The sequence below is a fragment of the Sminthopsis crassicaudata genome, chromosome 5, assembly GCF_048593235.1.
Source record: "Sminthopsis crassicaudata isolate SCR6 chromosome 5, ASM4859323v1, whole genome shotgun sequence".
In the NCBI taxonomy this organism is placed as follows: Eukaryota; Metazoa; Chordata; class Mammalia; order Dasyuromorphia; family Dasyuridae; genus Sminthopsis; species Sminthopsis crassicaudata.
Window position 1 is genome coordinate 128,704,780 of NC_133621.1, and position 14,119 is coordinate 128,718,898.

Sequence of the window (14,119 nt, forward strand, 5' to 3'; positions counted from 1 at the left end):
AAATAAATAAAACACATACATGCATACATACACTATATATATGCATACACATATATTAATAAATAATATAAATATATATATATAAATAAGAATATAAATATATATATGAATATAATATATATTCATAAAGAATATATATATACACTCACATGTATGTACATATGCTCTATAAACTACTATACATATGTGTATATGTGTGCTGCACATGTGTGGATGGAGTATATACTACTATATTTAGCATATTATGCTACTTTTTATACAACAATATACTAAGGAGATAAAATGAAAAAAAATTCTCCTGGCTTTCAAAATGTTTTCATTCTACTGAGGGAAGAAGCATTTAGATTTGCAAGTACAACAGATTACCAAAGTACTTTTAAAAGGCAGAGAGTGTTAATGTTACAGAGAGTGGGAATAGCCTTGAATAGAAGGTGGTATCTAAGCTAGGTTCTGAAGGAAGCTAAGAATTCTGGGAAATTGGTAACTTTAACTTTTGCAGCTTTCATAATGATTGAATAATGTCCTTTTCAGTGTATTGTCACTCACTGCCTGGAATGACCAGACCAACTGATCTGTGACTGTTTCTTCAGCTATCCTAAGAACCCAAACAATCCCATCAATAACCAATATGAGCTACACAGTCAACAAGCAGAGTAATGCTTCAATTGGAATAATAATACCTCAATTACTAGATCTTGGAAGGTTTTATTTATGCCCCTTTATCTGAGCAATTCATCTGGATCTTCCCTTTATAGATGAAAAAAGCCCCAAATTTCACAGAAATAAGTGCTCTCTCCAATCAAGGTCTAATAGGTAAAGAGGAATTGGAGTCCATCCTCCCTAAACCCAGAGTTATTTAAGACAAAGGACCATGTTCTCTTTTTGCCAGCCACACATCTTCAAATAACACAAACCAAAATACAATCACACTCAGACCTCAGTCTTTTCCTGCTCTTCTTAGGGAGAGGTAAGGATGAAAGAATAGCATGAGTGTTCAAGCACTACCACATGATATCTTTCCTAAGCCCCTTCATTTGAAAGTGTCTTCCTTAAACTACCTGGCATTTAAAGTTGTTCAATCATTTTCAACCATTTTCAACTTTTTATGGTCCTGTTTGGGGTTCTCTTGACTGTGATACTGGAGTGTTTGTCATTTCCTTCTTCAGCTCATTTTATGGATGAGGAAACTGAGACAGAGTTAATGACTTGCCCAGGATCACATAGCTAGTAAGTGTCTAAGATCAGATTTGAATAGAGGAAGATGAATCTTCCTGACTCCAAGTCTGGCATACTAGTCCCTGTGACACCTACCTGCCCTACTTTAGCTACTTTGCATTTATTCTCTTTATATTTATTTTCCATCTTCTTAAGTCCTTGTTTCCCTTATTAGAATGTAAACTCTCTTTAAGAAGAGATGTTTCATTCATCGTATTTGCATGCCCAACATCTAACACTGGCCCATAATAGGTGCTTAATGAAATGTCTCCTGATTCAAAGCATTTACAAAATGTGTTGTTCAGTCTTCTCTATCCCACTCATCATCTGATAATGTATTGAGATGAACAGCTTTTCTGGGAATAGGAGCTGCATTTGATCATGGCTAACAAAAACTTCTTGTTATTTATATAATTGGCATGTAATAACTCTTTTAAAGGATTTCCTTTTATTTTTTAGCAGCTCACTAATTGGTTACATAATGTCAAACCATTTAGTTGCAAGTTATCTTCTGAGATATAGCCCTATCTCAGATGTTTTCTAATTCTTACTCTCTAATAATAGTTTTTTCACCATGTTAACTTACATTTACAATTTTTTTTTAATAGAGGATACAGCATGAGATAGAAGATAAATTGCTGGATTTGGTTTGAAGAAGGCCTGAGTTCAATATTTGCCTTTGAAATTCACTGCCTATGTGGCCAAAATTGGTTCATCTCTTTTTGCCTCAATTTACTCATCTGTAAAATAAGGATAAGACGACCACTAAAATGCCTCATGAGAAACAGGGTAGTATAGGGAATAGAGAGCCAGCCTAAGAGCAAGAGACAAGTTTCCTTCTTGACAGTTACTAGTCATGTTATTATGGGAAAGTCAAGTAATGTCTCAGATCTTTAGGTAACCAAAACTGTAAATTGCAGAGAAGGTGCCTATCCTGATTATTAGACAGAACTTCCTAATTTGAGTTTATTATAACAGTCAAACCACAGGTCTTCTATTTAACACGGATCATCACACAGGATTTTTATTAGGATCAAATGAATTAATACACACACACATACACACACATATAGTGTTTTGCAAAACTTAAAGTACTGAATAAATGCCAATGCATAAATGTGACTTTAAATAATAATAATGGTTAGGTGACACTTTTTTAAATTATATAAATTATATAAATTATAAAATGAGTTGGACATGACTAATATGGAAATATATTTAAAATGCTTGTACATGTATAGCATATCAGGTTGCTTGCTATCTTGGGGTTGGGGAAGGGAAGAGAGAAAGAAAATAATCTATTACTCAAAAATCTTACAAAAATGAATGTTGAAAAATATCTTTATATGTAATTAGAAAATAGAATACTATTGAAATTAAAATAATAATACTAATGATAAAATTTAAAAAAAATAAGTCAGAGAAGGAGATGTCAAACCATGGAGGAACTTTTGCCAAGAAAATCCCAAATAGAGTTTGCAACTGAAACTAAACAACAACAATTTCAGATAAAGAAATTATGACTCAAAGAGCTTAGGTCATGCAGCTAGTAATAGACCTGGTATTTGAATCCAGTTATTCTACTTTCAAGTCAATGGTTCTTTTAAATAAAATTTTTATCTATTCTCTAATAATTTTGACCCCCCCAAAAAATAAAAAAAATTTTGGAGCTTTAAATTGACTTGGATTTGGTGCCATTTTGAAAGATACCATAAATTAGTTTCAACACATTTCTTCTAGTTTGCTGTTTTAATTGCACTGTAGCTGAGTGAACAAATTTTTAGTCTCTTATCTTTTCTAGGAAATGCCACAAAGAGAGAAAACAAGATCCTTCATAGTAAGAAAAAATAAATATTTTGCATATCATGTTCATCTTTTTTCTAAAATTTAGATAGAAAAATGTAGTAGCCTTGGGAATACTGCCCAAACAGGAGTAATGCATTCATTTCAGCTACATCACCTTTTCTTTCACAAATATAGATTACCTAGGTATTCTTTACAAATCAAGAGGCATTCAAGTGTTCATACAGCTGTAATCTGAACACTTGAGCTAGAGATCTATTATTTTTGGCATCATATCTGTACTCTGGGTCAGTCTGCCCAGGAGGGAAAACATCCATATTTGTGAGCAATTTCCTTTTTGTACATGAAGAAATACAAAGGAAAAAGGTAGCCAAGTTCATGTAAAGGAATAAGACTTGGAGAACTATTAAGTGACTAAGTCACTTGCCTGTACACTTAGTTGTGATTTTTTCATATATTAATTATTTGGTCCCATTTCTAGAAAGTCAGGATTTGATTTTCCATTCAAAACCAGTCCCACAACTAAGATTTAATTTTAGAGTTTAAACTTTTTTAAAATGTTTCTTATTTTGAAAGAAAGGGAATAAAGAAAAAAAATTGGTTCAGAGAGGGCAAATTGGATATTATAATTTGTCAACTCATTTGCTTTTCCTTTAATAAGAAAACTTGTTACCAAAAAGAGAATCATCTTCATCAGCTTAGATTTGGTGATATTTAGACTTTGCATGATAATACAATGAAATAATCATGAATTAGTGGCCCAGTGTACTACAGATAATATTCTTGGACAAAGTGATTCTGGTGACATTTCCACAGTCTTAATGGGGTAGTTTTTATTTAGTGTAAATATTATAAACCTATTCCGAGATGATCAAATAAAGTGATTTTCATATATACCTATCACTTCAATTTCTATCAACACATCAAAATTCATTGGCATCTATTAAAAATTACATAAGAATTCTCTCTAAAATGCTGTTTCCCCAGTCTGTATTTTATTGACATTAGAACACCTGATTAAAAAACAAACAAACAAAAAAAAAAAAACCTCAGAAATGGAGAGAGACAATTTGATGGAATTTATTTTTCTAGGGACTTGTCTGGGACACTGCAGAAGTAAACGCCTGGCCCATAACGGCATAGTTATTGTATATAAGAGGAAGGGCTTCATTCTAGTCTTACAGAGTCAGAGGCTAGCCCTGTTATTCATTATACTGCTTTGCCTCTTTTTGTAAGATCTCCATTTAAAAAATTTGTTCAAGAAGGATTAAACCATTTCTGTATAGCCCTGTGATTTTATAGGTGTAGGGAAGTCCTAATGAAAGGATTCCCCCTACCAATGCAGATCAACTCCTGTTCCATAATTTAGAATCTTAGTTTTTCTGGTTAACTTTTGTAGATAGCTCCCTAAAAATTACTCACACACACACACACACACACACACACACACACACACACAAACCTCAGATTTTCTAATATGATATTGTGATTTAAAAACATGCAAAACCAAGGAAAAAATCCATAATCCTGCGATATGAATTCCTATTCTTAAATTGCCAAAACTGAGGAGGAAAATAAAGATTCTGTCCTTTCACTTGTTAGATCACAAAAGCTCGTTTCATGAGTGAAGGGGAAAGGAGATGAGCAATTTTGAAACAGAAATGGGAAGTGATAGAGGTTGGGAAAGTGAACAAAACAAAATGAAGAGATTAGTCAAGGCTTCCTAACTTTACTTATGTAAGTCCATTTGTTTTTATAATCCATAATCTGCTGACTGACATCCAAGATGTCAGGAAAAAGAAAGATACTTTCACATGTCTGAAAAGTCCCATGTATAAAACAAGTCAAAACAATGGATTATCCCATCCTTTCAACAGGAAGCTGATGAATCCCCAAATATCAAGGGTGAGGCATAAATACAATCATTCATCTTTTATGCTCCTTGAACTACTGTATAACCTGCATCTTTCCCAAAATAATGGTCTTCACTGAGGTTTCTCCTGCCCTAGAATGGCAATCTGGTATTGTCAAAAGAGAACTGTCATTGGAGTCAGAAGCCCAGGGCTTGAATTTTAGCTCTGTTGCTTACTATATGCCTGATTTTGAGCAAGTCTTTTACCCTGTATCTCAGTTTCCTTATCTATGAAAAGAAAGGAGAGAAAAGTAGATTGAATTATTTTTAAGATCCTTTTGAACTCTAAATTCTTTGTTGCCATGATATAAAACCCAATTATTTTTGGAAGTAAATAATCATAATGGGATCTGAAGCCTATGAAGCAATGGTGATTCTATCTTTATTAAACTTATATGTAAAAAAAAAACTATATTTAATAGTTCAAAAACTTTTATACTTCTAAATATGTTTTAAATGTTTTATATAAATATAAATTTATTTAATTAATTTAAATTTTTAATTTAAATTAATTTTAAAATTTTTTAAAATTAATATAAAATGTTTTAAATAGTTCTAAAGCAAATTCTAAAACTTTCACATAGATGTTCCACTTAAAAACAAATCTTGCCATAATATAATATTCTTAGTGAAAAGAGGAGTTGACAATATCCAAGAAAAAAATAATTATATGATCTATATACCAATACCTCCTCTTTGACATACTATTCTTTGTGGATTTTCAGGATACTTCTCTCTTTTGGTTCTCTTCCTACTTATCCAAGCACTACCTTCTTCAGTTTCTTTTGTAAGATTATAATTTATATCTTACCTACTAACTATAGATATACCTTAAGTTTCCATCCTTTGACTACATCTCTTTTCTCTTAGTTGTCATCAACTCCTTTGGGCTCAAAGATCAACTCTTTGAAGATGACTGGGGCAATGAGGTGACAAAGTGCTTAGAGTGGTGGGCCTGAAAGTCAGTAGTTCAAATTTGGCCTTAGATACTTACTAGCTATGTGATGCTGGGTAAAGCACTGAATCCTATTTATCTCAATTTGCTCATCTGTAAAATGAGCCAGAGCAGGAAATGACAATCCACTCCAGGATCCTTGTCAAGAAACCCAATTGGGATCACAAAGAGTTGGATATGACTGAAACTGCTGAACAACAACAACAAAATGAAAATCAACATCCACCTCACTATCTACCAGCCCCAGTCTCTCTTATAACCCCAAATATCATTACTCTTTCATCAAGCCACATACCCATTTAATGACTAGGTTTTACAGATTTTCTCATACATACATCCACTTCTCTCCTCATTGGATCATTGCCCTACTTCAGGATTTTAATGTAGAAGTATCCATTTCCTTTGGACAATTTCTATAGTGTCCTAGTTGATCCCCCTGCCTCAAGTCTTTTCCTTTTCCATTTCATTCTCCACATTCTGATAAAGTGATAACACTAAAGCTTAGGTATGACAATGTCACTGTCCTCTGTTCAATAAGCTCCAATGACTCTCTATTTTCTCTAAGATAAAATACAGACTCCACTAAATAGCATTTAAAGTCCTTTGCAACTTAGGTCCAACCTACTTTTTCAGCCTTATCATATGGTACTACTCTTCGAGTTCTCTTCAGTTGAACCAAAGATTGAACCTCTTGTGGTTCCTCACACATAACATTCCACTTTCCATCTCCATGCATTATCCAGGCTATCCCTCATGTCTAAAATGGATTTCCTTCTTAACTCTGCCTGTTAGAAGCCTAAGTTTCCCTTAAAAGCTCAGGTCAAATATTAGCTTTGATATGAGGCCTTTCCTGATACTCCTGGATATCAGTTTGTTTTCACCTCCAAAATTATTTTATATTGTCTCTGGTATGTATATATCTATTTTCCATATACATATACATGCTGTCTCTCCTCATAGAATATAATTTTTTCAAGGGCAAGGACATTTTTATTTTAGTATCTCCAATGCCTAGCTCATGATAAGTGCCTACCCTTGAAGAAAATCAAAAATTCCTGAATCTTCCCTGAAAACCATTTTCAGCACAGATTCATTGAAGGTTGTAATTCAACATCTATCTTCTTTAATAGGAGATTATCTGGTTTAAATCATGTTCATCAAGTTTCCAAAGATTTTAGAGCAAAAGTCAATGATAACATTTTTCATTCATGCTATGGTCATCATTTTACAAATAAGAAACTAAAAAACTATGAAAAGTGAATTAATCTAATTTTCACATCAAAGTATAGCGCTCATTTTAACAATAATGGACTATACATGTGGGTACTGTCATGATGTTAAGAAATCTATAAGAAAGTTTCCAGCACATGAGAAAGGGTTGTGTGGGGTCTTAAGAGGACTGGGCAGAAATTTCACAAGATGAGAAGGTATAAAAAGGGTTGGTATTTATAATATTGGAAAGAGTATCTACTCCAATGAGATCTTAGATCCACTGATGGATGACTCAGTGACATTAAAGTTTGTTTGTTGTTGTTTTTAAAATTTTGAGATTCTGGAATTGACTATTTTAAGACATAATATCATTTCATTTTTGAATATCTGGCAAAATTACACTTTCAAGAAATAATTAGTGTGTTTATAAAGAAATGTCCTGGGCATTAAGTTGGGCACAACAAGAGCTACAGTTTTCTTTGTGATAGACAATTTCTGATTATAGTTTTAGTAGTTCTGCATCTGTTATATGACTTCAATAGCATTTCCCTCCAAGAATTGGGGGAGGAATACCCAAAAAGGAGATAATATAGTGCTTAGATCACAGATTTAGAAGTCATTGACTTCAACTTCTCATTTTACAATTAAGGAACTGGAGTCATAGCACAGTTAAGTGATTTTCCCAACACTATATACTAGTGAGTGTCTGATGAAGGATTTAAGACAAAGCATTCTTGTTTCCAAATCCATACTCTCTTTATTATGTAATACATTCCCTCTCAGAAGAGTTGGGGAACAGAATGGATTAGAGGCCCTTTAAAGTCCTTTCCAGTTCTAAATCTATGACCCTATAAAGGCAACAAGCATTTACTTTATCTCATCTGAGCTGGAAACCTTAGATGGTGTTAATCAGCTACGTACCATTATGATGGTGGTTTATTTAAAATTTTCATTGCTCAAAAACTAATAAAACAATAATGAATTAGGAGATGACTACTCCACTAAAGCTTTGTTGTTATTCTTCAATGTAGCATTGAAATAACCCTGGGCTCACTAAAGCTATGTTAATAGAGTATGAATTATAGAAATATATACCCAGTTTTAAAGGATTTCTGCATGAATCTGGTGTCATTGCTCAATCATTTCAGTCATGTCAAATTCTTCATGAGCCATTTGGGGTTTTGTTTTTTTTTGTTTTTTGGTTTTTTTTGACAAAGATACTAGGGTGATTTGCCATTTCCTTCTTCAGCTCATTTTACAAATGAGGAAACTCAGGCAGAATCAAATGACTTGCCCAGGATTGCAGCTAATAAGTGTCTGAGCTCAGATTCGAACACACAGGTTTTCCTGACTTCAGGCCTGAGCCTCTGTCCACTGAAACACCTAACTATTCATTGATGGTGTAATGAATTGTAGAGCTGTTATCAGAGGATTGCCTAGCTGAGTATCGCTAGGTTTACCATGAAAAGGATGCCCTTTAAGGGATGTGTTTTCACAAAGAAGAGATGTTATTTACATTAAGGGACCCAATGATGAAACTTTGAATCTTTTGATTATTGAAATATAAAATCATTCATTCAAATATATTTTGTGTTCTATGTAGTAACATTTACATATATATATATATATGTACATATATATATGCATACACACTCATAATTAGATTTTTTAAGAGGGAAGAATGACTATTTGGGCCTCTATTTTCAATGATATATGTAACTTCTCAGTGAGCAAACTGCATCTTCCCATATCATTTGCCAATTGCTCTTCAGTGTATACTTTAAAGTACATTTTTACTTCTACAGAGTAGCCATACGCATTGAAAGGTTGTGATACTACCAATAGGGTTAAGTGGAGGGACTTGCACACAGATCTTCTTGACTCCAAATTCAGTTCTACAAACACTAAGTTAAATTTAATCTAATAGATCTAGTATTAGTCCTCTGCTTTTAAGTGATGTTTCGTAGTGGTCTGATTACATTTATATTGCCATCAGTCATTACAAATTAAACTTGATGACAGAATAAATAAAATAAGAAATGTTTTAAGTCTCACCCTTTGCCCAGAACTTATTGAGAAGGAAATGTTCTCTAATACAGCGTTCCCACCATCTACGTATTTGGCTGTGAGGTCTTTGACAGTCATTTGACCTCCAGAGGGCCAGTTGTTCTCTTTCTTTACATGTTCATTCTCAATGATCAGAACTTGTGAAAGCTGATTTTTCTTCGATGGTTTGGTTGATTTAGTTGGTTTGGTAGGTAAGGGTTCTTCACTTGGCATATCAATGAATTTAAATACTCGGCTTACAGACCGCATCTGGAAACCAAAATAAACAATATTTGAATTTGGAGGTGGGCAGGGTTAAGTAACATAACAAGAGCAATAAATAGTATGTTTCCCAAAATAAAGTTCCTCCCATAGGAACTAGAGTCGCTGATCACAGGCACCTAGTCACAGGTATAGTCAATCAGGTTTTTGTCTGAGAGTTTTCAATAATTTAACAGGAAATAGTTGGTTATATTTAAAAGATTAACAAAGAATAATTAGTCATGCCTTGTACAAATGGACTTTGTATTAACTTGTTGACATTTTGTGATCGATAACATTTGCAGTTATGCAAGGGACTCAGAAGTGCTTCTTCATGCTTAAGGACAGAAGAAGATTTTTCTTTCCCACTTTAAGCAGTATATCACGATATTATACAACTGGTACAAGAAACTAAAATGTACCATGCTACAAAACTAAAAAGATGCTTGGCTTTCTCCTGTACTGTGCTTATGACAAATTTTCATTCTGTATATCAGATGATGTTAAGGGAAAACTTGGTTCACAGTTAGTTTTGCATATGCCACAAAATCTTTAAGGAAGCATTTATGAATACTCTCTTCCAAATAAAGAAGCAAATATAACATTTTAATATCAAAATTAAATTGTATAATATTTCTATGGGAAAATAGAAAATTGTATTAAGTGCTTTAATTTTGATCTTCCTTCTCCTGTCAGACGTAGCATCACTCTTTATCTTAAAAGACAATTAGCCTGTGCATACTGAAAACCATATGCACACTAATCCACATATATGTTTGTCAAATATACACATATATACACATAAATGAGATAGTTTATTCATATTAATTAATAGTCATTCTTGGTTATAATCCCTAACAGCATTTTTGTAAAAACCTTCTTTTATATGAGAAGTAAAAACTTGAAGTATTTAAATGTATACATTTGCTATAAAACAGTATATTGTTGAGTCCATAATATATCCTATTACAATTTACCCATAATATTTCTCATTTGCTTTATAAATCAGAAATTTTATAACAGACCCTTTCACTGCAAAATGAACATAAAGCCATTTTGGATAGTAGGGATGTAAAAAATGATTAGGGCTTAGGATATTAGAAACCATTTTAAAATACCAAAAATATATGGGGGAGGTAAGTATTTCTTAGCACAACACCTTCCATGAAGTAGCCACTTAAAGAATGTTCAATTAATTCAACTGAGTTTCTATATAACTTTTGCCTCATACTGATTATGGCAGAAAATGGGAGAAAAGTCATCAACTCTATTTCCTAGAGCAGAAAAGGACCCATTGTTGAAATCTCTATTCTCAGGCTCTTCATTTTGCTAAGGTATTTCTTCTTTCTAGTGATTCTTATTCCATCCAAAATAAATTCTATGTTCAGAATATTTTGTTCTTTATGAGCAAGCTCATTCATGAGAGAGAAATTACTTATGCTCAATCTCTTGTTGAGTGGCCAACTGTTTGCTACCTGAGGTAGAAAGGATTCAGATACCTACAACTTTAATAAATGCCTCAGGTAAAGTTGAAAGATAAGCTTTTGTTTCTAACTTGTCATTTTTTGATACTGCCTTACAAATGATTCTCTCTGATTTAACCTCCTTCTGCTCTACTTAATTAATGCTTAAGTAAGGTTTATCAAATTTTGTATGTCAATACAATTATAATTTAATTTTCAAAGTTGTATAGAAGCTACTGTTTGAAGGTCAGGAAGACAAATTAGGAATAAAATCATTACTGAGGTGGAGGCTCAACTGAAATGATTTAGGAAGGCCACATTTTAAAGCGACCTCAAAATATTTATCCTTGAAAGAAAAAAAAAATTGCTCTGAAATATTTTGAATCCATAAAATATTGGTTCACTTTTAAAATGCAGATTTGTGACATGATAGTGACATTTCATTAACCTCATTTTTGACCGTTAACAAGATTTTCCCTAAAGAATTCATGAATCAAAAAGGTACTACACAATAATATTTCCCAGAAATTTTTCCTACCAAAGAATCAGGAAAAAATGTTCAATGATTATTTTAAGGATTGTTTTCTACTAATTATTGAGCAAATAAATCATAAGTTTTAGAAGTAGAAGGGTAGCTCATTTTCTTATCTAATTCCCTCATTTATACAGTTGAGGAAACTGAAATCTAGAAATGTGTGGTTCTTACTTGCCAAAGATCCCACAGAGATTCTGCAGGCAAAGTAGAGTTCAAATGTAAATTCTCTGATGCTAAATACACTTTTTTCCACTGATGACCTCTTTTTGTTAGAGAAATTTTTATGTAACTCCAAATATATAGGTATATAAAATAGGTATACAAATAAAATATTTACTGATAATAAATCATAATTCACAACTTTCATATTTTCAGTTACAAAATCCCATATAGGATTGCAACTCACAGTTAAGAAGCTGGGCACTAGATAATCCAACTTTTCATTGAGAGCATAATAAAAAATAATAATATTTAAGTAGCAAACAAGTAAATGTAAACATAACGTAAAAACCTTAGCACTGTTTTGACTTTGTCCAAACAATAAGGCATCTATCCACATTTAAACCCTGCTAAAAACTAATTCATGCAGTGCTGAAAACCTTTTCCCATTTTTTTGCTCACACATGATCACCTAGTGAACATGTTGATAGGTTAAAATTAGTAGAGAAAATTGCTCACCATATCATAGATTCAGTATTCTTAAACAAAAGACTTAAGGAATGGCCTACAACTTTGGGTAAGGTAGAAGATCATATAGATATTAGGAAACTAAATTTTTATTTGACCATTCTGGTATTTTTTTAAACTAAGGAACATTTTGTAAAATGGTCCTTAGGAACACAAGCAATAAATCGTGCTAAATATATGTGCCATGCCCATTAAATGTTGGTTGCTTTCATAAGTAGAACCGAGTTCTTGAAATTTCTTTTACAAGACTAAACTTTACATTGCTTTTAGAATTGAACAAGCTAAAACAATACAGGAAATTTCTAGTAATAGTATATTTGTATCTTTTTTCCTCCTTGTCTGCTGGGAATCTAATTATATTGGAAAATTTGTTGAGAAATTGTTGGGAAATTAATTTTTAAAATCACCTTTTGGATGCATTTATACTCCCAATTGTAGAACTATTCTTTTTTCATTAATGATCATATAGTCATTCACATTTGAATTATACTAAGGATTTCTGATTAATCACTGAAAATATAGAACGTGTAAGATTCGACTTGGAGTGTACTCATCTAACTAAAACAGACTGATTTATTGGTATTAAAAACAACCAACATTTCAGTTAAAAAAATACTTAAAAATGAATAAACGAATACGAGTAACGCTGGGGAAATCCCAGGTATTAAAGTGATATGATTAGAACAATGCAGAGTCATATTTTTCTGGTGTATCTCTTGTATTGTTCTACCAAAATTGATTCATGTGATTGTGACATGAGTGGTTCAGAAATGGATATGACTTCAAGATATTGTTGAAAGCTATAAACCTATAGCTTCTACCTATCAACCCAGTCAGAGGCAGCTAGATGATACCTACAATGTCAGAACCGAGTTCAAATCTAGCCTCAGATGCTTATTAGTATTATTATTAGAGCATTATATGTTATTATATTATATTATATTATATTATATTATATTATATTATATTATATTATATTATATTATATTATATTATATTATATTATATTATGTTATATTAGTATAACATTATTATTAGAGTCACACGACTCTGGGCAAATTACTTACTTTCTGTTCCCCTCAGTTTCCTCATCTGTAAAGTGGGGATAATAATATAGCACCTGTTTTCCAGGATGGTTGGAAGGATCAAATGGGATAATAAATATTGAATGCTTAGCACAGAGCTATATGAAGATTAGCTGTTATGAGCTAGCTGTTATTATGGACCTAAATTTGAGCCAACCAAATTGAATATATTATACAATCTCATAGTTCACCTTCATAATTTGACATGATATCTACTAGTCACAAATATGATGTTACATGGAATGCATCAACCAAATTTACAAAAATGGAGAGTTTTGATTTTTCCTTATAAAGCAATTCACCATCTCTAGCCACACAGCATAGTATGTGATTCTTAAGCAAAAGGCACTGGATAGGTTAAAAAAATAAAAAAAAACCCAAACAAACCAAACACCTGACTGAACATCTCTGTCTAATGACATGTGATGTCACCTTTTGTTTATGGGTTATTTATTTATAGCTTGGGTGCTCATATTTGCTGCAAATACTTCAGAACATTTCTGGGTGTGGGAGGAAGGATGAGTTGCTGGTTCCAGACACCTGTATTATGTTTAGTTCCACATGCATTGAAGTGTAATCATAGATGACTCTGTTCAAAAGCTTCATTGTTTTACTGACATCCAGGAATCTACATAACTGAATGGAGAATTACAGCAATGCAACTTCCTCAGGGTCAAAATTTTAGAGCTGAAAGAGAGCTTATAACCCTTGTACTCCAAGGCCAAATTTGCAAAAGAAGAAAGCCTAGCCCAGAGATAAGGGGACTTTTCTTAAGGTCACAAAAGTAGTGGTTTGGCCAACAAAGATTTAAGCCCATATATCTTACTCCAAATTCAGCTTTTTCACCTCTAGTTAGGTTTTATAGAATCATGGAAACACAGACATAGAGATAAAGATTGTTTATCTATTTCTCTCATTTTCAGATAAAAATACTGTGAGGAGGGG

The 14,119-nt window shown here is 32.5% G+C and overlaps 1 protein-coding gene across 1 annotated transcript in view; it reads right to left on the reverse strand.

Annotated features, from left to right (window-relative positions):
* CFTR (CF transmembrane conductance regulator) overlaps positions 1 to 14,119 on the reverse strand; it is a 191,478-nt gene that overhangs the window by 18,673 nt on the left and 158,686 nt on the right. The window contains exon 22 of the mRNA XM_074268208.1: positions 9,153 to 9,413. Within this exon, the coding sequence (XP_074124309.1) occupies positions 9,153 to 9,413 (261 nt within the window). The remainder of the gene's footprint in view (positions 1 to 9,152; positions 9,414 to 14,119) is intronic.